Below are 22,631 nucleotides of genomic sequence, written 5' to 3' on the forward strand. Positions count from 1 at the left end.
TAAATGCACTTTCAGAGGAGAGGTTGGGAAGCCTGTGGCCCTCCAGTTGTTTGCTGGAACATAATTCCCATCAGTCCCAGCCAGCAGAGGATGATGGAAGTTGGAGCCCAACAACATCCGGAGGGTCAGAGCCACTGTCAATTTCTTTGTACAAGGCATCTCCTACAAATAAGTAGTGCATTATACTGGTTAACTTAAGAATCTTGCTTTCCTCCTCTTCTGTCTCTGTCCTGCTTTCCTTTTGTGCTGTGTCTTTCTGATTATAGGCCTACAGGCAGTGACTTGTTTTCATTGGTTGTATGTAGTATGTTCAAGGAACCTTTTTGACTGGAGACCTGGGTCCAAATGTACTAAACAAAAACACCCCATAGCTAATCTGTTGCAGCTGAAATCTCAGCTTTCGGGGTTGCTTTTTTATTGTTATTTAAATGAGCCCTGAGGAACACAGTCACTCCCAAACAAAATTCTTCCCAGCAGCCTCGCCTTCTTGCACGAGTTTGAGATTTTCAGTTCAAAACAGAAAATTCACAAATTTTCCAGTTCAATATTGGTTTTCGCTCCACATGGACAGAAGGGAATGCCATCAATTTGGAACCTCGCAAACATGACCCAAGTTCATGGCTACAAGCTTGGGCCAGATGGATGGAGTATAAATAATAAACTTCTTGTTGTTGCTGTTGTTCTGCCTCACCCCAAGCACCTCCCTCCAAACCTAGAGCCCTCAGTGCCAAAGCTGTTGCCTCTCCAGTCGTTAGTCATGGATTAGCCAGCTAAAACAACCGAGTGTGAAAGGGTTAACAGCGCTTGCGTGTTTTTGCTCCAGACGCTGGAGAATTAAAGCTGCAGGAAAACAGAGATTAGGTGTTAGTTGGAGGGCAAACTTTGCCCCGGAGGCAGCCCACCCACCCCCCAGCCAACCTTTTTAGACATTACTGGTATGTTTCTTGCCGTTTAAGCAACCTAGCTGTGATGGTGGGCCCGTTCATGCTTCCTCTTCCCTCCCCGTCCCTTCTTCCTCTTGTGCCGTGCCTTTTCGGCTGTACACCTGTGGGCAGCGGCGGCCTCGATTCAAGCGTTTGTGAGCTGCTCTGAGAGCCCTCTTCTATGGGGCCGAGGATCAGGATTTGGGGAGCTGCAGTATGTCAAGGAGACCCCCCCCCCATTCCCCTCCCAGAGCTACAATCCTTAGAGTTCCCTGCGAAGAGGAAATGACTTACGAAACCCATCTGGGAATTGCAGTTCTGTGAGGGGAATCGGAGTCTCCTTGTCAATTCTCCGCACCTTTAGCAAACTACAGCTCCCAGAATGTTTTTGAGGGAAGCCATGGCTATCTAAAGCGGTACTGCGGTGTTTTAAATGGATGAGGTGAAGCTGGCCTGAAGCTGTTGTGGAGAAGGGAAGAGTTGTGTGTGTTTAGGGAGGTGCATGATAAAGATTTTGGAGGGAATGGGGAGGAATTGGCTTCCTCGGCCATCTCTGAGGCACCTGTCCCCCTTTCAAGAGTCACCGGCCTTACCGTTGACCCACCAAACACACCCACCCAGCCTCCAATTTATTATCTTCCTTGTTAGCGAGACTGACAAGAGAGGGAGAGAGACAGACACGACAAGAGAGAGACGCAGTTTAGTTCCACAAGGCCTCACAGAGTGGCGGATTCAAGGAGATGCACAGCGGGGTCCTGATGGGAGGCAAGGTTACCATGGTAACCCGGCCCTGCAGCTAGAGCCTTTTGCTTGATGTTTCTCCAGGAGGAACCTTGAGACGGGATGGGAAAAGGGAGAAATTTGCATCATTAACGGAGGAGGAGGAGGAGGAATAGGCAGGCGGAGGAAGCGGACTGAGGAGCCCAAACACGGAGCAGCTTGCATATATGGCTTCCTGGCATTCTTCATCGGGGTGAGGAGACATGACCATCAGCCCCTCTAGCAGTGGACTGAGGCGGCTGAGGGCCAATCATTCCGGAAGCGAAACGAGGCCACTCGAAAAACAAGGTGGCGGCTTCCACATATAATGAAGATGTTCTAGGACAGGCATCCCCAACCTTTGGCCTGCCAGATGTTTTGGACTACAATTCCCATCATCTCTGACCACTGATCCTGTTAGCTAGGGATCATGGGAGTTGTAGGCCAAAACATCTGGAGGGCCGCAGGTTGGGGATGCCTGTTCTAGGACATGGCTGGGCAGAGTATTTTTGTGTGTGTGTGTGTGTGTGTGTGTGTGTGTGTGAGAGAGAGAGAGAGAGAGAGAGAGAGAACACATACCACACTAAATAAACTAAAAACAACTAAAATTAACAAGGCAGCAGTGGAACTTCTGTAAAATAAAACAACAGTTAAATTCAATTAAAACTGAAATCAACAGAACCCAGAGGTTTAGTTTACATCCTTCCAAATAACGATAATAATATTTTTTAATAAAATCCTGTTCAAAACAGAAACAGAACAATGCCTAAACCTTAAACAGTAAATCCACAACTTATGCACATTTAACTTGTGTGCATTCAGTTTTACAAGCATGTAAAAGGATGCAGAAAGGAGCTGAGGTTCTGGGGAAAATGATTCTGGCAAGCCCACCCACGCTTGAACCCAATGGGTTGTGATTATACCAGCAATCATGCTGCAACATTCTGTCCTAGCTGCAGCTTTTGGATCGAGTGCCAGGGCAGCTCCACAAAGAGCGCATTGCGGCAATCCAATATCGAACGCACCAATGTGTGAACTACTGCGGCCAAGTTTTTACCTGGTGATTCTTCTGGGCTCCATGAAGCTTGGGGAGTCGCGCCTTCTCTTTCGGATGGGGGAGTAGCTCCGGGAGCGACGCCGGGCCCGCGTGGGTTCTGTGTCACTGTGGCGGGCCCGCGGCTCATTGTCCTTCTCTCTGGATGGAAAAAACAACAACAACAACCTCATTTCCATACACATTGTGAGAGTCTCTGAAGCGCAACTGGGAATCTGGGTCTTGCGAACTACAGTTGGCTGTTAAGGCATCAGAAGACAATGACGGCTTGCGACACCAGCCCCTGGGATTGAAAGGCTGCAAACCCCCATCCTGCAAACACTGAGGAAAATAGGAATCTGCCTTCTATGGAATCAAACCATTAGTCTATCTAGCTCAGGGGTCAGCAAACTTTTTCAGCGGGGGCCGGTCCACTGTCCCTCAGACCTTGTGGGGGGCCGGACTATATTTTGAAAAAAAAATGAATGAATTCCTATGCCCCACAAATAACCCAGAGATGCATTTTAAATAAAAGGACACATTCTACTCATGTAAAAACACCAGGCAGGCCCCACAAATAACCCAGAGATGCATTTTAAATAAAAGGACGCATTCTACTCATGTAAAAACATGCTGATTCCTGGACCGTCCGCGGGCCGGATTTAGAAGGCGATTGGGCCGCATCCGGCTCCCAGGCCTTAGTTTGGGAACCCCTGATCTAGCTCAACCTAGTATAGTTCTCCAGGATCGTGGGACAAAGGGGTGGGATCAAGACACTTTGTGCTGATTGGAGCCAATCAGGGTGAAAGGAGGTGAGTCAGTCCCTGGAGATGGGCTCCTAGGGTCACTCTGTGTCAGGGAATGGCTGGGTAACGAAGAGCAGTGGGAGGCACAAGCCCAAGAACCCCCCAGGGATGACACAGAGAAAGAAGACTTAGACCCAGGGCAGTGGCAGTGTGTCAAGGAGCTGTCAGGCAAGCACAGGTCATCCACAGGGCAGGAAGAATGTGAGGCACGAAATGCAATTAGCTTTCATTCGCAGAAAGTAACGTTACCATGGCTTGACTCATTCAGCTTGGGACGGTGCTGAAACTGACCACGGGCCCCGCCCTTCCCCTCTAGCCTGTCACTCCGGATCCCTCCCAAGCAGACGAAGGCTGGAGTGTGGGCTCCTTCTCTGGGCCTGTCTGGCCCATTGCTCAGCAAGGTGCAGGACTCTCCTTGATCGGGGTGTCAGAGGGAGATGAGAGCCTGCAGTACTGGGGCAATCTCTGACTCCTCTCTATCCAAGTGTGCGCTCACACTGCAACTCTCAGCCTCCAGCCCTGTCCTGGAAGGACCTCTTTCTTTTGACCCCCCCTCTTGATCGCTCAAACCCCCCTGCTTCCAGCACCTCCCACCTTGTCCGTTACCCAGGGTCCTTTCCAGTGTCCCACCACCATGACCCGAGGTCTAGGTCGTTGCCTTCTGTGCTGCCGCTGCCCCCAGTGTAAGAACTGGGGATTACAAGCACCTTACCTGCTGCTTGTTATTTTTTTCTGGGATCCAGATCGGGTCCTGCTGCGTGCAGATCTCTTCTCCCGGGACCGAGACCGAGATTTCGATGGGGACCGGCTGGAGCTCCAGGTGCTGCTCCGAGACAGGCTCTTCCTTCGCTCCGACTTGTGCCTGGAGTGTTTGGCCGGGGCTGGAGAGCAACTCTCCAACCTGCCACGGTGGTGCCTCTCCTTTGCTCTGAAACATAGCAGTGGGTGGAGATTAGCAGGGCCAATCAGAGCGCGGGGGGGAGCAGCAGAGGGGGGGGTAGCATTTGGTGTGGGCATCAGGTTCAGACAAGGGTTAATTCGGGGGGAATTTGTTAAGTTCAGCAGGTTGCTTTTCTGCGCATTGGACCAAACTTTGGCCCTGTTGGAGGGTATGGTACATGGGTCACTCGCAAGTATGCACCCCATTCTGGTTCTTACGTTTTTGGGTGCACCCCGTGGTTCTTTTCTGTCCCGGCCACGGCGTGGTAAGGGTGCGAGCAGGTGGACCCCTCTGAGTCACTGCTGTAGCCTGTGTGGCTGACAGATCGCGGGGACTCCTTGGCGGCCGAGAGCTTGGCCCTGCCACGCCCTTTGTGCTTGTGGGTCGACGTGGACCTCACGTGGCGCCTGTGGAAGCGCTTATCTCCACCCGAGCATCTCCCCGGAGGTGAGGCAGACCGGCGTGAGGCCTTGACGCCATATTTGCTACACCGGCCTTCCTTGGAGTGGGGCGACGGGGCTTCGGACTTGACGTGGGCCCTCGTGGACGGATATGTGGAATCCAGCCTCTAGCAGAATGAAAGACACGGAGGGAGGGGGAGAGAGAGACAGAGAGAGGGAGGGTAGGGGCGAAAAGAGAAAAAGAAGGGAAGGAGAGGGTTTTTTTTTAAAAAAACAAAACAAAGAGAGACCCCCTCACCAGCAGGAAAAAGCTGCAATTTCACAACAGCGATGCACAATGATTTGAATAAAGGCAGGCTACACAGATACTACTCTGCACCTCTCTCCCCTGTTCAACCTCTTGACCTTAAACGATGCAGCTCATGCAAAATCTCTGGCATGCAAAAACAGGAAATAAACCAAAATGAAAAAATGAAACAGGGAAGGGGAGGCGGAGAGTTTCAAACGGGGCGGGAGGGAGAGGGTCACCTTGGAAAAATGAAAAGTATATAATATGTGTGTGTGTGCGTGTGTGTGTGTGTTTTCTTTTAAAGGAAAAGAAAGAAGACCCCCAAATTATATTTTGTTTTAAAAAAAACAAAGAGAAAGAGAGAAAGAAAGAAAAGGGAGGGTGCTCATATCGGTGGAAGAGGGGGTACATCATGGGATGGTGGGGGGAAAGGTTAAGAAGCCAGGGATCGGGTGGGGTGGGGTTCGGATAGAAATGGATTTCTTTGTGGGGAGCTTGATCAAGGCATGTAGAAGAGAAGAGAGAGCTATGTGTAGGTGATGGGGATTGGAACAGGGGCTGGGTTGGGGGGTGGAGAAAATAAAATCTTAAACCAAAAGAAAACTCCACAAATGTCATCAGTACTGAAAAAAAAAGGATATTAAAAAAAGTTTCTGAACTCTTCCTGGGTTTTGAAAATTTGTGCAGAGTCTCCACCAGCGCTCTATTCTCTTTCCTTTTTTATTTTATGTTATTTATTTATTTTTGTTAAATTTCCACTTTTTTTTTTAAGTCCGTCCTGGTTAACGTCCACTTACCAAGAAAGTGGTATTTCCTCCTTTAGTAGGTAAGGTATGAAGAGAAGGGAAAAGTTGGGCAATATAAGTGAATCATTAGATTGACAAAAAATGCAAGAGAGATTGAGAGAGAGAGCGGAAGAGAGAAAGAAAGAAAGAACGAGAGAGAGAGAGAGAGATAGAAAGGAGAGGAATAAAAAAAACCAATCCACCCTGGTCTCCTAAGCTCTTGCAACACACAGCCATGAGGTGGACCCTGTGTGCAGTCCCCTCTTTTGTTTTTAGGACAAACGGAATGCCATTGGGATTTTCCTAAAATTAGTCTCTGTGGAAATGACAATGTGGGTTTTCTTTTAAGACGGACATCCTCCCAAGGCTGCAGGAGCCCAATGACGTACATAGGTTTGCCAGCCCATTGGCCTTTAGCTTGCCCCTCCTGGGACTAGTGTTTCCCCACCATCTTTGCCCAGGCGCCAACCACAGCCCTTAACTCTCTGATGGTGGCCTGTTTCTGCCCATTACCCCATCCTTATCTTGAGTATGCTGTCCTGAATCTGCTTCCAACTGATCAGATTCTTCTAGGTCAGTGTTGAGGCCCTCCCGATGGTGTTAGACTACAACACCCATTGTCCATGGCTGCTGTTGGGCATGGGAGTCCAACAGGTTGCCTCCCCACCCCTCCTCATTCGGTTCTGTCTGCTCCATCTCTCTCAGACCCACACAAAGGCCCAGTTTTACGGAAATGAAATTTAGTAAAGTGGGAAGATTGTAGGGGGAAACGAGCCATGTCCTTCCTGTGGACTTTCCCCAAAAGTCCATGATGGGAATTGTTCCCATATTTGGTGATATGCAGGAAGTTGCCCTATCTCCAGCCAGGCCAGGCTGTGATGAGTCCTTGTACTTCAATATTGTCGTTGGCTGTTCTCCAAGCTCTCCGGGGAAGAAGCATCTTTCTCCTCACCTGTGACTTAATGCTGTTGCTCACTGGAGATGCTGCCAGGGACTGAACTCGCACCCTCCTCCTGCAGGCCCTGGACTACTGAGCTATGCCTTTCCTGCAAGGGGCACACAGTTGTGTAGGACAGCCCCATAAGTGAATCATTCAACATGGAATTGTCATTGTACAGAAGGAGGCTGAAACAATTCTGTTGGAACACTGATGGGTTGGTAGATTTGGGGCAGACCATGTGACAGACATAGACCAGCTTTATAACCCTTGCGACTTCTCTCCATGTCCCCAGAATCCAGCCAAATATAACCCACCAGATGTTCAAATTTGGACTGCAGGCTGTTTCCCTCAAACCATGCCCACCTGCCCCACACCTATGCCATGTCATGTGTGGGGCAGGTGGAGATACAGCTGAGAGTGAAAACCAGGAAAAGGGCGCTGTGAGAGCAAGTTCCCCACGGGAACCCAGCTCCTCCACTGTACTACAACTCCCAGGATTCCTTGAGAAGGACAAATGACTGCTCCAGTTCAAATCTCCCTTGAAGAGATGGCCACCTGCATTTGGGCAGCAGGCGGCTTGGAAAAGGCAACAGAGGGTGAATCTGCTCTGCAACCTCTGGGCTGAGTGAGAGCTGGTGACTTTAGCTGAGCCTTCTCCATCTTCTGGTACCCTCCCGATGTGGCTGATGGGAGGAAGAGACCAACAACATCTGGAGGGCCACTGATCCATTGCTTAGCTTCCCTCCACCTGCTACCCTCCAAATATTCTACTCGCATCATCCTTGACCATTGCCAGCTGAGGCTGATAGTAGCCCAGGACATCCGGAGAGCACCTGATTGTAGAAGGCTGCCTTAGACACAGAGAAAAGGAAGGAACCAAAGACACCCAAAATCAGTAGCTGGGCTGGCATCTTAAACGTCCCACATAGAAAAAAAACCGCCTATGGGGATCAAATGTAGTGCAAAAAATGACTCCCCACCCCACCCCCTCCAAAAAGGGTAATAGGTGTTTGAGTAAGACAGGCATCCTAGCCTATAAAAACATTTACTTCTCTTAGCTGGGTGGGCACATGGGGGGTGCATGTGCCTAATAATGGTCAATCCCTTTATACTCTGGCCTGATCTATTTGGCTGAAGAAGAAGAAACCCTTAAAACTCTGGGTCTGCTAGTTCTCATGAAACCCACCTGTTTTAGAAAAAGGAAGTGTGCTGAGAAGAAGTGGGGTCTGCAACAAAATGTCGCAGTGCTTGGTGTGCTCCTGTTCAGTGTTCAACTCATCCATCCAGCCCTGCCTTCTTTCAGAACACTCTATTCCATTCTATTCCCCTGCCCATCATTTTTTGGCATCTCTGGCACATGGCCATTCATTCTGTAACTACTGAGCATGCTCAGTCTTCATTGGATTGGGGTTTTTTTTGGGGGGGGGGGATTTGCTTCCTTTGGTTCTCCTGACCAATAAATATTGCTCTACTTTTGCAAAACCTTATCAACTACTCTAATTCCACCCCACCCCCACCCCCCAAAAGCCCACCCTGTTCTATGGCATTCAAGGTCAGTATTAAAATACAGTGAAAAGGGGGAATGGTTCCTTCCTACCCAGGGTTTGAGCTTGTTCCAGGCTTTCAGGGCTAGCACAGGAGAGGGCAAGCTCTTAGCAATCTCCCCTTTGCTGACATTTAAACCAACCCACTTTTTTCTAGTTCTCTACTCTCAGTTCATTCCGCTCTTGCTTTCAGTAAGAAAGAATGACTCAGAAGCATAGCTGCCAAGTTATCCCTTTTTTAAAGGGATTTTCCCTTATGCTGAATAGGCTTCCTCGTGAGAAAAGGGAAAACTTGGCAGCTATGCTCAGAAGGGAACTGGCAATAAGAATGTGAGAAAAGCCTGCTGGATCAGGCCAGTGGCCCGTCTAGCCCAGCATCCTGTTCTCACAGTGGCCAGCCAGATGCCCCAAAGGGAGACTTTTATTCAGGGTTCAAAGCATCCTCACTGTCAAATTCTGTGTGTGCAGTTTCATCTTCTTTCAGGGGCGGTGGTGTGAAATAGGGGCAGCCCTCTCTTTGTCCCCCTTTCCTATTTGGGCAAAATAAATACCACCAAACATCCTCCAACTTCTCGCAGATGAAAACAGCAGGGTCAGCCTTGGATTTTGTAAAACCTCACCCCTGGTTCTCACAAAGAGCATCACTTCCTGAGATTCTCTCCAACTGCCTGGTACACAACTTTAGACCTGTGTGCGAATGGTGCCTCTTGACATTCTGTATTTGCCGAATTTTTGAGTTGGAAGGGACTCTTGAGGGTCACCTAGTCCAAAACCCGGCAATGCAGGACTCTCAACTAGATCTTTCATGACAGATGGCCATCCAACCTCTGCTTAAAAACCTCCAATGAAGGAGAGTCCGCCACCTTCCAAGGGAGCTCCTTCCACTGTCAAACAGCTCTTACCATTAGAAAGTTCTCCCTGCTGTTTAGTCACAGAATCTCCTTTCCTGTCATTTGAAGTCATTGGTTCAAGTCCGACCCTCTGGAGCAGCTCTGCCTTCCATGTGACAGCCCTTCAGGTATTTGAAGATGGCTGCCATATCACCTCTCAAGTCTTCTCTTCTCCAAACCAAACACACCCAACTCCCTCAACCATTTCTCAAAATGCTTGGTTTCCAGACCCTTGATCATCTTGGCCACCCTCCTCTGCCCACCTTCCTTATCAATATTAGGGTGGCCATAGGTCTGGAACTTCCCAGACATAGCCAGAAATAGGCCGTTGGAAATTCTGGCTCAACAACTTTGGCCAAAAAAACGCTCAACAACTTTTCTGTCTGCATTTTCACCCTAATCAATATCCTTCTTCAACTGTGGTGTCCAGAAGTGAACACAGTCCTCCAGGTTGGGTCTGACAAAGGCAGAATAGTGTGGTATTATTACTTCCCTTGATCTGGATACTATGCTTCTGTTGACCCGGCCTAGAATAGCATTAGCTTTTTTTTATTTTTGCTGCTGCTGCATCACACTGTTGATTCTGCTTCTGGGCAGAGAAACTGAGGGGATGGTGGTGAATTTCTCCAGGGGGAAGAGAAATTATCCAGCTATTTCTTGCGTACGAGGGTCACCATTAGCAGGAACACAACTCCCCTCCCCTCAGAGCTTTTGTCGCTGCAAGTGAGGACAGCAGCAACTGCATGGATAGCCTAGCAATCATCTTGCATCCTCCACAATGCCCCAGAGACCTGGCATAGTTCTGGTGTGTGTGTGTGTGTGTGTGTGTGTGTGTGTGTTGTGTGTGTTTGTGAGAGAGAGAGGGAGAGAGAGAGAAATGGTGACTACCACTCACATGCACACAAAAATGGTGGGGAATATTTGGAGAAAATTCTGCAAGTGACCTTCTTTGTCTAAGCAGGTGTGGAAAATAACAATTTCTCAGGGAAAAAAAGTATTGTCAGCTCTGATCCCTGTCCTTTCTTTTTGAAAAGACGTAGTCATATTTAACCTCATGGTGGGTCTGGTTATACACATAGTTGCAATTCATTCATCAACATTTAAGACAGGAAGTCATAGCTGGGTAAAGGCATAAAGGTTCGAAATAGACCTCTCCAGCTGCTGTATACTCAGTGTTTCACTCCCAGGTGTACAATTACCTACATAGACCCTAGAATTAAGATGCCTCCCCTCCTTCATTGGCAGAATTAACTTCTACAGACCTGGAAAAGAGGTCTTGAGCTCTGACCAAGGGCAACTTTGATGCATGTGTGTAGGCAACTATTTTCTGAAGGCATCTCCCCCTACACAGACTGCAAGAAACGGCCAAACCACGGCACTGAATTACCTTAAATGGGAGACAGAAAACCAGAACTGTCCATGGTAAGTAGGGATAACTGGAATATATGGGGCCGGAGCACGGGAAGAAGGGTGGATCGGGGTTCCCTCAGGCACCTTGGGCAGGATATGGAAACATCCCCTGTTAAAGCTGAAATGGATATTCCCTGCCCATGTGTCCAGAAAATATTATCCCCTTGCAAGAAGTGGTTGCTGATTTTTCTGCAGCTTTCTTGAGGTGTACAGCGGGGAAGCGACATCTCTGAAATTTTCAGGAGGGAGTTGCTGCTTTCCCTAGAAAATACAGCTAGCAGGAAACAGTGGGGAGAGCCTCAGGCTACTTCCTGCCAGCGGCACTTTCCAGAATGCCTTGGGTATCCCATGGGGGCAGCCATGAAGTGTGGCAGTCGAGGAGCTATGGAGAGAGCTTTGTGCTGTTATGTGCGGTTTAGTGCTTAAAAATAAAAGGGTGGGGGGACTGTTGGCCAGCTTGTTAGCAAGGTAAACGGGGGGGGGGGGCTCCTGAAAATGTCAGAGAAATGCCTTCATTTTCACCCACACTACAAATGGTCAAGAATATTGTTTTGGTATTTTCTGCCGTCAACCCAGGAAAGTCCAGACCACTTGAATTCTGTATACACTGGAACAAAACCATTTCAGATCTTGAGATTTGCCTTCGAACAGCAAGAATCACACAGAGCAACACATTGAAGGCTTGTCTTTTGCCTTGTGGGGTGGCCACGAGGCCAATTGCAAGGGCGTTGGGTCAACCGCAAGGGATTTGAGGCTGCTAGTGGTCAGTGGCAGAGCCTCCGGGGCTCTGCCCAGAGATGCAATCAGTGGCCAGTCTTGCCCGTTCAAAGCATGCCCAGCTAAATCTGAAGAGAGTTAGTAATCCTTCTAGATACACATATACCTACCAGCGAGAGACCCTATGGAGGCTTCAGCATGAATAAGAAAACAAAAGGAAATCAGTATTTTGGTCTAAAATGTTAACATTCCCCACCTTCACCAAAGCACCTAGCAGAGTTACCACCATGGCCTTAGGGAGCAGCACCCATAGTTATAGCCCCTTTAAGTGGAGGTAATTGTTGGATTTTCGGGTGGGGAGAGATGTGAGGAAAAAGGGGTCAGATTCACACCAGGGAGAACGGAAGGACAACCAGAACTGGGGGTCTTCTGCACAAAAGGCAATGCACTTAAATCCTGGTGTTACCATTATCCCATCCCACCCCACCCCATGTTCCTTTTCTTGGGAAGAGTTGCCTGATGGATTTGGCTCACGTTGCAGGCCTAACTGGTCTCTCTCAGTCAAGCAGTGATGCCCAAATTGATCAAGGAGGTGATGGGCCCACCACCCACCTCTGAACTATGATGGGATTACCTGCACACCCACCCGGAGTCCATCACCTGAAACTCCCCAGGTTCTTTTACAAACAGGCTTGATTTCAAATCACTTCCACGCTTCCATTTGAGACCTTGCAGGCCAAGGGTTCCCAAAGTGGGTGGTAATGCCCCCAGGGGGCAGTGGGATTACTGGTAGGGGGAGGCGCTAAGAGGCAAGGGGGAAGCAGGGGGGGCACTGGAGGTATAAATGACTACCAGGCTTTGAAAAGCTGGCATCACTGAGTCAAGTTCATCAGATTTGCTGAATTAATTAAACTAGGTAGCTTTAACTGGATTTTTTGAATCAATGGTGTAATTAATTGTCGCAGTTGGTGAAGAGATTTGCCAGAATTGGAGGGCCCCCCCCCCCGTCAATGTCTGTCTTGAGCAACTCTGGGTTGGAAGATATAATCACAGCTTGGGGCCTGACCCAATTTATTTGGTTTACCAGGTCAATTACCTGAAGAGACATGGACAGGGGGCCATTCAGGTAAAGGATTTCATTTTATCCTAATAGACACAGCTGGATAATGCCTCTTAGTTTTCTCCTTTAAAGCTGGTTGTTGTCCGTAAAGATTTGATTTGGAATCAGTGGTGACATTTTTTTTTGCATGTTTTCTGACCTGGACAGAAGACTCCATATGGCACATTTTGTGGGAGATCTTAAATGAATGACTACAGTTCCAGAACTACAATTCCCAGGGTTCCATGCAAAGAGGGACTGGATGTGAAACCACTCTGGAACCTCTAGCTCTGTGAGGGGAATAGGCACCTCATAATAACTCTCGGTACCTTTAACACACTCCAGCTCCCAGAATTCTTTGGGGAAAGCCACAATTGTTCAAATTGGAATTGTAATGCTTTAGGGCACATAAAACTGCTCGCACATTTGCAAAGCTAAGCAGGGTCCAGCATGGCTTCAAATTGGATGAGGGAGCTATGTGTTGAGATCCCTGCATTGCAGGGGGTTGGACTAGATGACCCTCGGATCCCTTCCAACTCTATGGTTCTAGGTCTAAATGCATGAGGTGAATGTGGTCTGGAAGCAGCAGAGCTCCGTAAGAGCAGAATATTTTTTTCCAAAACCAGCATTGCTGATCATACTGTTGGGCAGTGACTTGCAGAATACACTCACACACCAGTTCATTCCATTTCCCTGCTGTTTTCCTAACTGTTAATTTACGCATTATGTCTGAGCTTCCACACATTTTATTCCACATGACATAAAAGCCACTTTCTGGAACATAGCCAGTTTGCAAATAACACAGTCCCAGTGACGGAAGGCCACTGGAATTAGGCAGTCACTCTCCAGGCGGCCCTTCTGGGGACAGAAGGAGCTTTCATTATTTCTTTCCACGTCTTTTGTGTTACACACTATCAGTTTCCTCACTTTGCAGAGGGAAGGTAAGGGGGCTGCCTGATCTTCTTCTCATAATTTCTCGTACGTTCTTCCTGCTCTTTGGCCCTACAGGAATCTCCACAGTAGCCACGAATCTCAAACTTTCAGTGCCTCCCCCCCAGATTATGTACAGTACAATCACATCTTATGCGGGCATTTAGATGCATGGATTCCACATATATGCAAAACCACATATACGCGAACCCTTGGAACTGCCCCTGAACGAGCATCCAGTGGCTTCCGGAGCTGGTGGACTTGCAAAAAGGTTAAAAGCTCTTTTTGCACTAGGTTTTCCCAGCACATAAAGAGCTTGTAAGCTCTCTGCCTTGCATGCATTTAACTTTCAACCAGAGGCCTCCAACTTCGTATGGTTGAAATCATACAAGTTAGACATGTGTAAGACGTGATCATACTGTACTGCAAACCAATACCACGCTCTGCCTTAAATTGTATATATTCAATGTCTTTTCACTTTCTGTCGAAATCCCCTTGGATGTTGTTGCCTATACAGTAGATAAAGGCTCAATGTTTATACAGTCGTACCTCGGAAGTCGAACGCCTTGCGAGACGAACGTTTTGGCTCCCGAATGCCGCAAACCTGGAAGTGATTGTCCCGGTTTGCAAACGTTCTTCGGAACCCGAATGTCCGTCGCAGCTTCTGCAGCTTCCGATTAGCTGTAGGAGCTTCCTGCAGCCAATCGGAAGCCACGCCTTGGTTCCCGAACGTATTAGAAGTCGAACGGACTTCCGGAATGGATTCCGTTCGACTTCCGAGGTATGACTGTACAGAGAGAGAGGAGTTTGCTGCCAAAATTCAGTGACCACTGTAACTGGCACGGTCTTTTTCACACCGTCTACGAAACTAATAACCACCCAAGTGATCAAGGCAGAGGAAGGATAATTCCAATTCAATGGAGAGTCTCCCTCCGCTTTAGTGATTTTACTATGGCAATAACAATTAAATGGCTTGCATAGTAAGCCGTCTTAATAATAATAATAATAATATCACAAAAAGGAAATCAAATCAGCTGGATACGACTGTACCATTTATGGAAACAAACACAAGATCGAAGAGCAGAAAAAACACACAGAAATGCATTCTAACAACAGAACGAGGATTATCATTTTTTTAAAAAGAAATTAAATAAATTTCCATGGGGGGGGGGAGGAGAAGAGAAGCATGACTTTGTAGCTAATCGTAAGAAAATAAATAAAAATTGTACAAAGCCACCAAAAATAGACAAGCGTTAGGAGATCGATAGAGAGAGAGAGGAAGAGAGAGAGAGGAAGAGAGAGAGAGAAGATAGAAAAAAATCACATTTAATCAAACTACGGTGCTTTTCAACAGGCTGATCTGTAGAAGTGAACGTGCGGAGGGAGAGAAATACCTACCTTCGGAGTGGTGAGGAATGCAATAATAAAAAAAGAAATGGTAATCTCCACATTTGGAGGGCAGAATGGGGAAAAAGACAACGACTCTTTAGTAACGTGCTTCAGACCCCTTTTGCTAATCAACTTTTGCTTTGCTTTGACCGCACTTTGGATTTCAGGCCCCATTCACACCATAAATTTAAAGCACTATGGTACCAATTCAAAGACTTATGGTTTCCCCCCAAAGCATTCTGGGAGCTGCAGTTCGTTATGGGGCTGCTGAATAGGGCCCCTATTCCCCTCACAGAGTGTACTATGATACCATTTTAAACAGTCATGGCTCCCCGCCGCAAGGAATTCTGGGAGCCATAGTTTGTTAAGGGCTGTTTGGGAGCCCCTCCATTCCCCTCACAAAGCTACTGTTTCCAGAGAAGTTGAACAATCAATCCCTCTTCACAGGGAACTCTGGGAATCATAGCCCTGTGAGGGGAACAGGGGTCTCCTAAAAACATCCAGAACCTTCAACCAACACCTATAGTTCCCAGAATCCTTTGGGGGAAGCCACAACTATTTCAAGTGGTGTGATAGTAGTTTATGGTGCGAACATGGCCTTGGTCAATTCAGGCAGCCATCATTCTTCATCTTTTTTTAAATAAATATATATATGCATACGGATAACCAGTAGTTGTCTAAATAGCGGGAGCCATCGGAAAATAAAACAATTTTAAAAGTTTCTCTGTAACATTTAAATATTTTTGAAAGGTAAAAAAAAAGTCCCAAAGATCATGCAAGAAAGGAAGCGGATGAAGGCAGATAATGTCAAGTTGGGGGACAGGGACGGGAATCTGTTTGTATTGGGATAAGCTAGAAGGGGGTCCCGTTGAAAGAGGGAGAAATTGTAAAGTGTGTACATGAGAGGGCGAGGAGGAGGAGGAGGAAAGAGAAGCTGAGAAATAGAGAGAAATAGAGAGAGAGAGAGAGAGAGAAATAGATATAGAGTACCACCAAGGAAGCCCATCGGCATGAAAACATGGCATGAAAATTGAAACCATCTTTTTAAAAGGGAAGTCAACTTCACTTGAGTTTGATTCTACTCAGGGATAGCTCAAAATATTTTGAAGCAGAGAAGCAAATGCTGCCCACCCCCTGCCAGACCCTGTGACCATCACCTAAGGCCCTTCTCCAAGTACCTCCTACATGGGAGGTCCGGAGGGTGGCAACACGAAAACAGGCCTTTTTGGTGGTGGCTCCCCTGCTTGCACAATGCTGTCCCCAGGGAGGCTCTCCTGGTGCCATCGTTGGCCTCGTCAAATGGGTGGGATGTTTTAATCCTGCCTTTTAAAAATAGTATTGTCTTTTAGATACGCCTTCATTACGTGATAAGTCACTTTGCATGACTTTTGTAAAAACAAACAAACATCCCAACTAATAAAGTTAATTTATTGATATTATTATTATTATTAATAATATTATTAATTAATATTAATATTAATAATAAGTTAAGGTATATAGTATACTCAAGGCCAGCAGAGTATCCCATTAGCATCCCTCCTGATTCCCTGGCAGTAAAATAGTGAACAACTGGTAATTTGCTGCCTTTTCACGACGCCAAATCTGCTGCCTGAGGTGCCTGCCTCACTCTGCTCAATGGTAGGGCTGGCCTTGAAACTATTTTTTTCCCCTGCATCCCAGCCTGCAAAATTTATTTCCTATGGGCCCAGGGAATGGGATGTGTGAGGAGGCAGTTCTCAAGGAAAAAGTCCTACGCTCAACTTTTCGTAAGAAAACAAAACACACCACCTTCCTTTGAGCCCATGGCAAAAAAAAAAAAATACAATGGCTGCTACCCACGATGGCTGGTACCACCAAACTCAGAAGCCATAAGCCTCTGTGGGGGAAGACTTGGTTGCGAGCTTCCACAGAGAGGCGTCTGGTTGGCCACGGTGAGGACAGGATGCTCCCTTTGGCCTGATCCAGCTCTTCTTATGTCCACATGGTATTTAACCACAAATTACCCAAAGGTTCTGGTGCTCCCTGAATGCTCCTTCCTAGGTCCCTCTTATGTCATCACTGAAACTTTCTAGCTGAGTTTTTAGCATGTCTCCATATTGGTCCCTTCACCCACTCAGAGCCAAAACAGAAATGGGATTGGATTCCCCATATGACAGTTATTGGGGACCTCCGGGTTCAGCATCTCTTGGACTTGCAATTCCCGTGGAAGGACAACCCTGCTGTGCTGCCTGGGGCTGTTGGGAGTTGTAGTTCAAAACATCTGGAGGGTGCCCGGTTGGTGGAGGCTGCTCTAGGTGATATAGGAATACGTCCTAGGAGGCACAATCTTAGAGGATTCTGTGAGGAATGGTCATAGCTTTGTGGGAGAGCATTTGCCCAATTCCTGGCGTCTCCAGGTAAGCCTCAGAAAGAACCCTGCTTGAAACCATGGAGACTTGCTGCCAATCCCCATAGATGATACTGAGCTACGTGGACCAATGGTCTGATTCAATATGAGGCAGCTTCCTGCGTTCCTAGGACACAGAGGCGCCAGCTTGCGATTGGAGGAGCCGTCGTCACATGTGTAATGTCTCGACGTCATGAGTGTGATATCAGAACGTTGGGAGGAGCCGAATGTGGCTCTCTTGGCACTGCCACCGATGAGAAGCTGCTTCGATTCAACCCTCCTTCCTTCTGCGGCAGGAGGAGGACCCAGCCGCTGGAGGCACACCATGATCGGTTCCACTCTTCAGCTCCATGTTTTTAGGGGCATGGGAGGCGGCCCCTACCCCCCAAAAAATAGGGGGGATCCAAAAGGGCTTGACCCCTAGGAGCCAACGCCCCTGCTAGGAGAAGTTCTCTGTTTTCTGTCACACAAGAGGGAAACCCTTGTCTTACATCAGGGGTGGGGAAGTCTCTGGACTCCAAACATGAACCCTAACCTGGCTCCCATCAACTCTGGCTGTTGGGGTTGATGGGAATTGTAGTCTAGAAACATCTACCACCCCGTCTTACACGCTGCTAACCACCTGGGCTTTTCTATGAGCACTGAAATTTAAATAATAATAATAATAATTTAAGCCTTCTGATGGATTAATTGGGGGCAACAAATACTCCTGATTAATCTAAATAGTTGGTTGACTAAAATGTGGTGGGTGACACGTAAATAATAATTATGATAACCAGGGATTTTATTCCCAGTTCTGGCATCTCTCAGGTGGGCACCATTATAAGAGAACAAGGGAGGTGTTCATGGTGAGTTCCGACATCTCTTTTTCTAGAAAAATAGCACAGATGATAATGATTCTAGTATCAAACTGGCCTGATAATTTTATCATTTTCTTCACAGGCATAGCATCAGATTCGTTGGGGGGTTTCATTTGAGCCACCTCAAACCCACCACTTTCTGTGGGAGAGGGAAATGGAGCTTTCTGCTTTGCTGCAGATAATATTTTTAAAAGCAAAAGGAAACTACCCAGTTATCTTCCCTTTTAAATGTGAAATTTAAACAGACAACAGAGTTCAATGGTTGTAAAGAACTAAAGAAAGACGTCTGTGCATTTCTCAATTGGCCGGGAGGGTTCCACACTTACACACACACAGAAACGAAACGGAGGGGGAAAATTGTAATAATAATAATGATGATGTTAATAATAATAGAAGAAATAATATTTATTTTCTAGAGCCACATGACAACAATGGAAGAAAAAGAAAAAGAGAAAGATATAGTTTGCATTTCTGTACATTACGAAAAGGGAAGTAAACAAGAAAGAAAATGCAGGAATCCAAAAGGCCCACCCAGTCCCCTGATTTCTGCCGAGCAAGAAATTGAACTTTTATATTACCACATTTCGAACGGGAGGCTAAAGAAAAACACAGATTGGGATTAAAAATGAAAAAGGAAATAAAAGTTGCACAGGACAGCAGGAGCCGCAATTGACAATGTGTGTTTACTCGAGTATTATCAGGGAATTTGGAGAAAAGCTGGCTGTTTTATTCATTTACCGAAGCATTGAAATACATTCTGCTTTGTTCCCCACATTTCTGAGACACGAAGCACACTGCATGACTAGTTCTAGAGTGTGAGAGAGGAAACACCCCCCGTTCACAAGAGTGCTCATCTCTGACGCCTCTGTGTGAGTTGCTGTTCTGGGAGTGAATTTCCAGAGGACACAATTGTGCTGATGGATCCAATCACACATGTAAGCCCAGAGTTGTAACTGACTCCAAATCAGTTTGGGGAAAATGAGTCCGAGGGCAGGGGTTAATGATCCACCCAGCACCAGAAAAGTGACTCATGCAGAGACCCAGGCAACCTCGGCAACCAACTCCTTGTTGTCTTTCACATTCTTCCCTGGCACACAGTATGGCAATCCCTGGATTAGGAAACTTTGTGCAGGGATGCAACATCTCCTCCAGATGTTGTTGAGCTACAATTCCCATCGGCCCCAACCAGCATGGCCCAATGGTCAGGGAGGATGGGAGTTAGAATCCATCAACACCCTAGGGGGGGTCACAGAGCCCTCACCTTTGATTTAATGCCACTTTTTTGAACTGGGGCAGGGCTGGGGAAAAGGCTCACGTAGAGATGAATAATGGAATATTCAAACTACAGTGCTTTGGGGTGTGCAGGGAAAAAGAGGTAGAATCACATGGTTAGGAAAATAAAAATGTGTATATATGTTGTTTATAAAAAAAAATTAAAAAGAGAGGGAGAAAGAGACGGATGAGGAGAAAGAGACAATGGAATGGATAATCTTAAAGAGAGTGGATCGGCCTAGCAAACCCTCTGGGGAAGATTGTACCAGAAATCCCTTCCTCTCAAGATGCTCAGAAATTTGGAGGTAAAATGGTAAGGGAGGGGCAGGGGAATGGAGATTGGGAATCCTAATGAGGCTTAGCAAGAATGCTTAGATTGGCAGCACCCCTCTTGTTTTGAGGCATTTATACTTTGGGTACGGCTGCTTTCAGGGCAGGGAAGCCTGGAATTGGCTGTAGGTGAGATGAATTCACCTTGCCTCCAAATCCATCCCTGTTGCATTAAAACACAAATTGAATCCCTTCCTTCACCATCTCTGCTTTTTAAAGGCACAGTGCTGTTGTCAAGCTAAACCATGGAGGGCAACGCTTCCTAGACATGTGAAAGCAGGAAGCTGCCTTAAACCGAGTGTGACCTTGATCCATCTAGCTAAGTACAGTATTGCCCACACTGACTGGCAGCAGCTCTCCAGGGTTTGCAGGATTCAGCCTGCAATGGTCTGTGCAAAACATGTGCTCTACCACCGAACTACAGCCTGTTCCTGCCTTCAGACAGCTTAGAGGTAAAGGTCAAGGGACCCCTGAACCATTAGGTCCAGTCGTGACCGACTCTGGGGTTGCAGCGCTCATCTCGGGTTATTGGCTGAGGGAGCCGGCGTACAGCTTCCGGGTCATGTGGCCAGCATGACAAAGCCGCTTCTGGCGAACCAGAGCAGCACACGGAAACGCCATTTACCTTCCCGTCGTAGCGGTACCTATTTATCTACTTGCACTTTGATGTGCTTTCGAACTGCTAGGTTAGCAGGAGCTGGGACCGAGCAACGGGAGCTCACCCCATCGCGGGGATTTGAACCGCCAACCTTCTGATCAGCAAGCCCTAGGCTCTGTGGTTTAACCCACAGTGCCACCCATGTCAGATAGCTTACATATGGGTAAAGAAGAAGAAGCAAAAAGACTCCCAGCAATAGCCAGAATTGGGACCTTTCCTGAAGACCACAAACAAGCAGTGAAAGTTGGTGATAAAAGTATGGAGAGAAGAGAACTATTGAAACCTTTGGCGTACAGACCCAAATCCTTGGACCTGAAAACATTTGGCGATGGGTTTTTGACTCAACGCTACTCCTCAAAAAGATCTCAGCAAAGTGCTTCCTGGACTCCTAGAACTGCAGAATTGGAAGGGACCCAAAGGGTCATCTAGCCCAAATTGTACCATCGTTACCCCAATGCAGATGCAGTGTCTGATGAGAGGGAAAAGAGACGGAGAAGGAGGGAGGGAGAGAAGTTCCAGAGCAACCCCCCCCCCAGCCCTCCGGATGCTGTGGGGCTGCAGGTCCCATCATCCCCAACCATTGGCCATGCTGGCTATTGGGAGTTGGAGTCCAGCAGCATCTGAAAGCCTGGCTTGGAGGAACATCTCCTTAGCCCTCCCCATCCGCCACGCTTTGAGCAAAACGCCTAAGAGGAGGGAGCAACGTGACGATGGGGCAGAGCCAATCTGGGGAGGAAAGGTGGAGAGGCAGGAGCTGGGGAAGGTGGGGTTGGATTGAACCCTGAGAAAAGCCAACCCAAAAGGTCCATACCTCCTGTTTCTTCTCCGAGAGGGTGCCGTGGCTATGGCGGCCGTTCTGGGCACCGCCCTTGTGCCCGTTTTGATGAGGCGTGGCCGATCGGCTGTGGCCGGTACAGGAGGAGGAGGGGCTCTGGCTGGACTGGTGGCTGCTGCCCTTTTGGGCATCCTCTCTGTACTTGGGACTCAGTCTGCAAGCAAAGGGGAGGACAGAGAGGGTTGGTCAGCAGCTACGTAGGCCTCCATAAGACTGTTGCTATCTTTCTTAGAAGGATTTATATAACCCCTTTTATTTCAAGGAGAAATAGCATTGTTCCCAAACAAATAAAGGGCAACAGAAACCGAAGAAGAATAACATCCAGTAGGAACATAAGAAGAGCCTGCTGGATCAGGCCAACAGCCCATCTGATCCCAAAGTAGCCAACCAGCTGTTCTAACAGAAGCGGGCAAGCCAGTTGATTGGGCACATATGGGGTAAGGCCACCTGGTAGGTTTTGCTGCAGAAGGATGTAACACAGCTGGAGATAACCTAGACTTAACTATCCTGCTCTGATCTGGTGCAAGAGTTCACAGGAAAGGCAGCTTGGTAGTTTCAGCACCAAGGAGAGCTCCCACTGAGGAACTTGTGCCGATATCCTATATAATAATGTCCATGTTGTCCCTGCGTCCAGATGTCCCGTGTGTCCCTGGGTCACTGCGCATGTGCCCCAGGGATACAGGGATTGGACAGCAGAGACTGCGCGCGCGCACTCTCCCCCCACTCTGCCTCCTCCAACCGCCGCTCCCGCCGGGGTGGAGGCCGGCGAAGGCCTCCTCACAACCCTCCCTGGCCGTGAGGAGCGGCGGTTGGAGGAGGCGGGGGGGGGGAGAGTGCGCGCGTCCTTCCTGTCGGCGGCTGGGGGAGAGGAAGGAAGGAGGAGAAAGCGCCGCTTTCTCCTCCTCCGTTCCTGTCCCCCTGCCGCCGACAGCAAGGACGGGTCCCAGGGTTCGGAGAAGCGCTGCGCAAGCGCTTCTCCGAACCCTGGGATGTCTGCTTCCTGTCGGCGGCTGCGGGAGAGGAACGGAGAAGGAGAAAGCAGCGCTTTCTCCTCCTCCGTTCCTGTCCCCCTGCCGCCGACAGCAAGGACAGGTCCCAGGGTTCGGAGAAGCGCTGCGCAAGCGCTTCTCCGAACCCCAGGATTCTAGCGCCCGTTATTGAACGGGCTGAAAACCACTAGTAAGAATATAAGAGCCTCTCGGATCAGGCCAATGGCCCACCTAGACCAGCATCCTGTTCTCACAGTGGCCAACCAGATGCCTCAGTAGGAAGCCCTGACGCAGGATCCGAGCGGCAGAGCCTTCTCCCCACCTGCAGTTTCCAGGAACTGGTATTCAGAAGCATCACAGCCTCTAAATGTGGAGGCAGAGCTAGCCTTATCCTCCTCCATGAATTTATCTAATCCTCCTTTGAAGCCCCCCAATTTGGTGGCCAT

The 22,631-nt window shown here is 48.1% G+C and overlaps 1 protein-coding gene across 1 annotated transcript in view; it reads right to left on the minus strand.

The window, feature by feature from the left end:
- The window catches only part of SRRM3 (serine/arginine repetitive matrix 3), a 56,289-nt gene that overhangs the window by 1,482 nt on the left and 32,176 nt on the right, over positions 1–22,631 (minus strand). Inside the window, exons 10-14 of the mRNA XM_035139984.2 lie at positions 21,173–21,350; positions 17,291–17,293; positions 4,680–5,029; positions 4,234–4,449; positions 2,740–2,877 (exon numbers count right to left, since the gene is read on the minus strand). Coding sequence (XP_034995875.2) covers positions 2,740–2,877; positions 4,234–4,449; positions 4,680–5,029; positions 17,291–17,293; positions 21,173–21,350 — 885 coding nt within the window. The remainder of the gene's footprint in view (positions 1–2,739; positions 2,878–4,233; positions 4,450–4,679; positions 5,030–17,290; positions 17,294–21,172; positions 21,351–22,631) is intronic.

Source organism: Zootoca vivipara, chromosome 15 (genome assembly GCF_963506605.1).
Source record: "Zootoca vivipara chromosome 15, rZooViv1.1, whole genome shotgun sequence".
Taxonomy (NCBI): domain Eukaryota; kingdom Metazoa; phylum Chordata; class Lepidosauria; order Squamata; family Lacertidae; genus Zootoca; species Zootoca vivipara.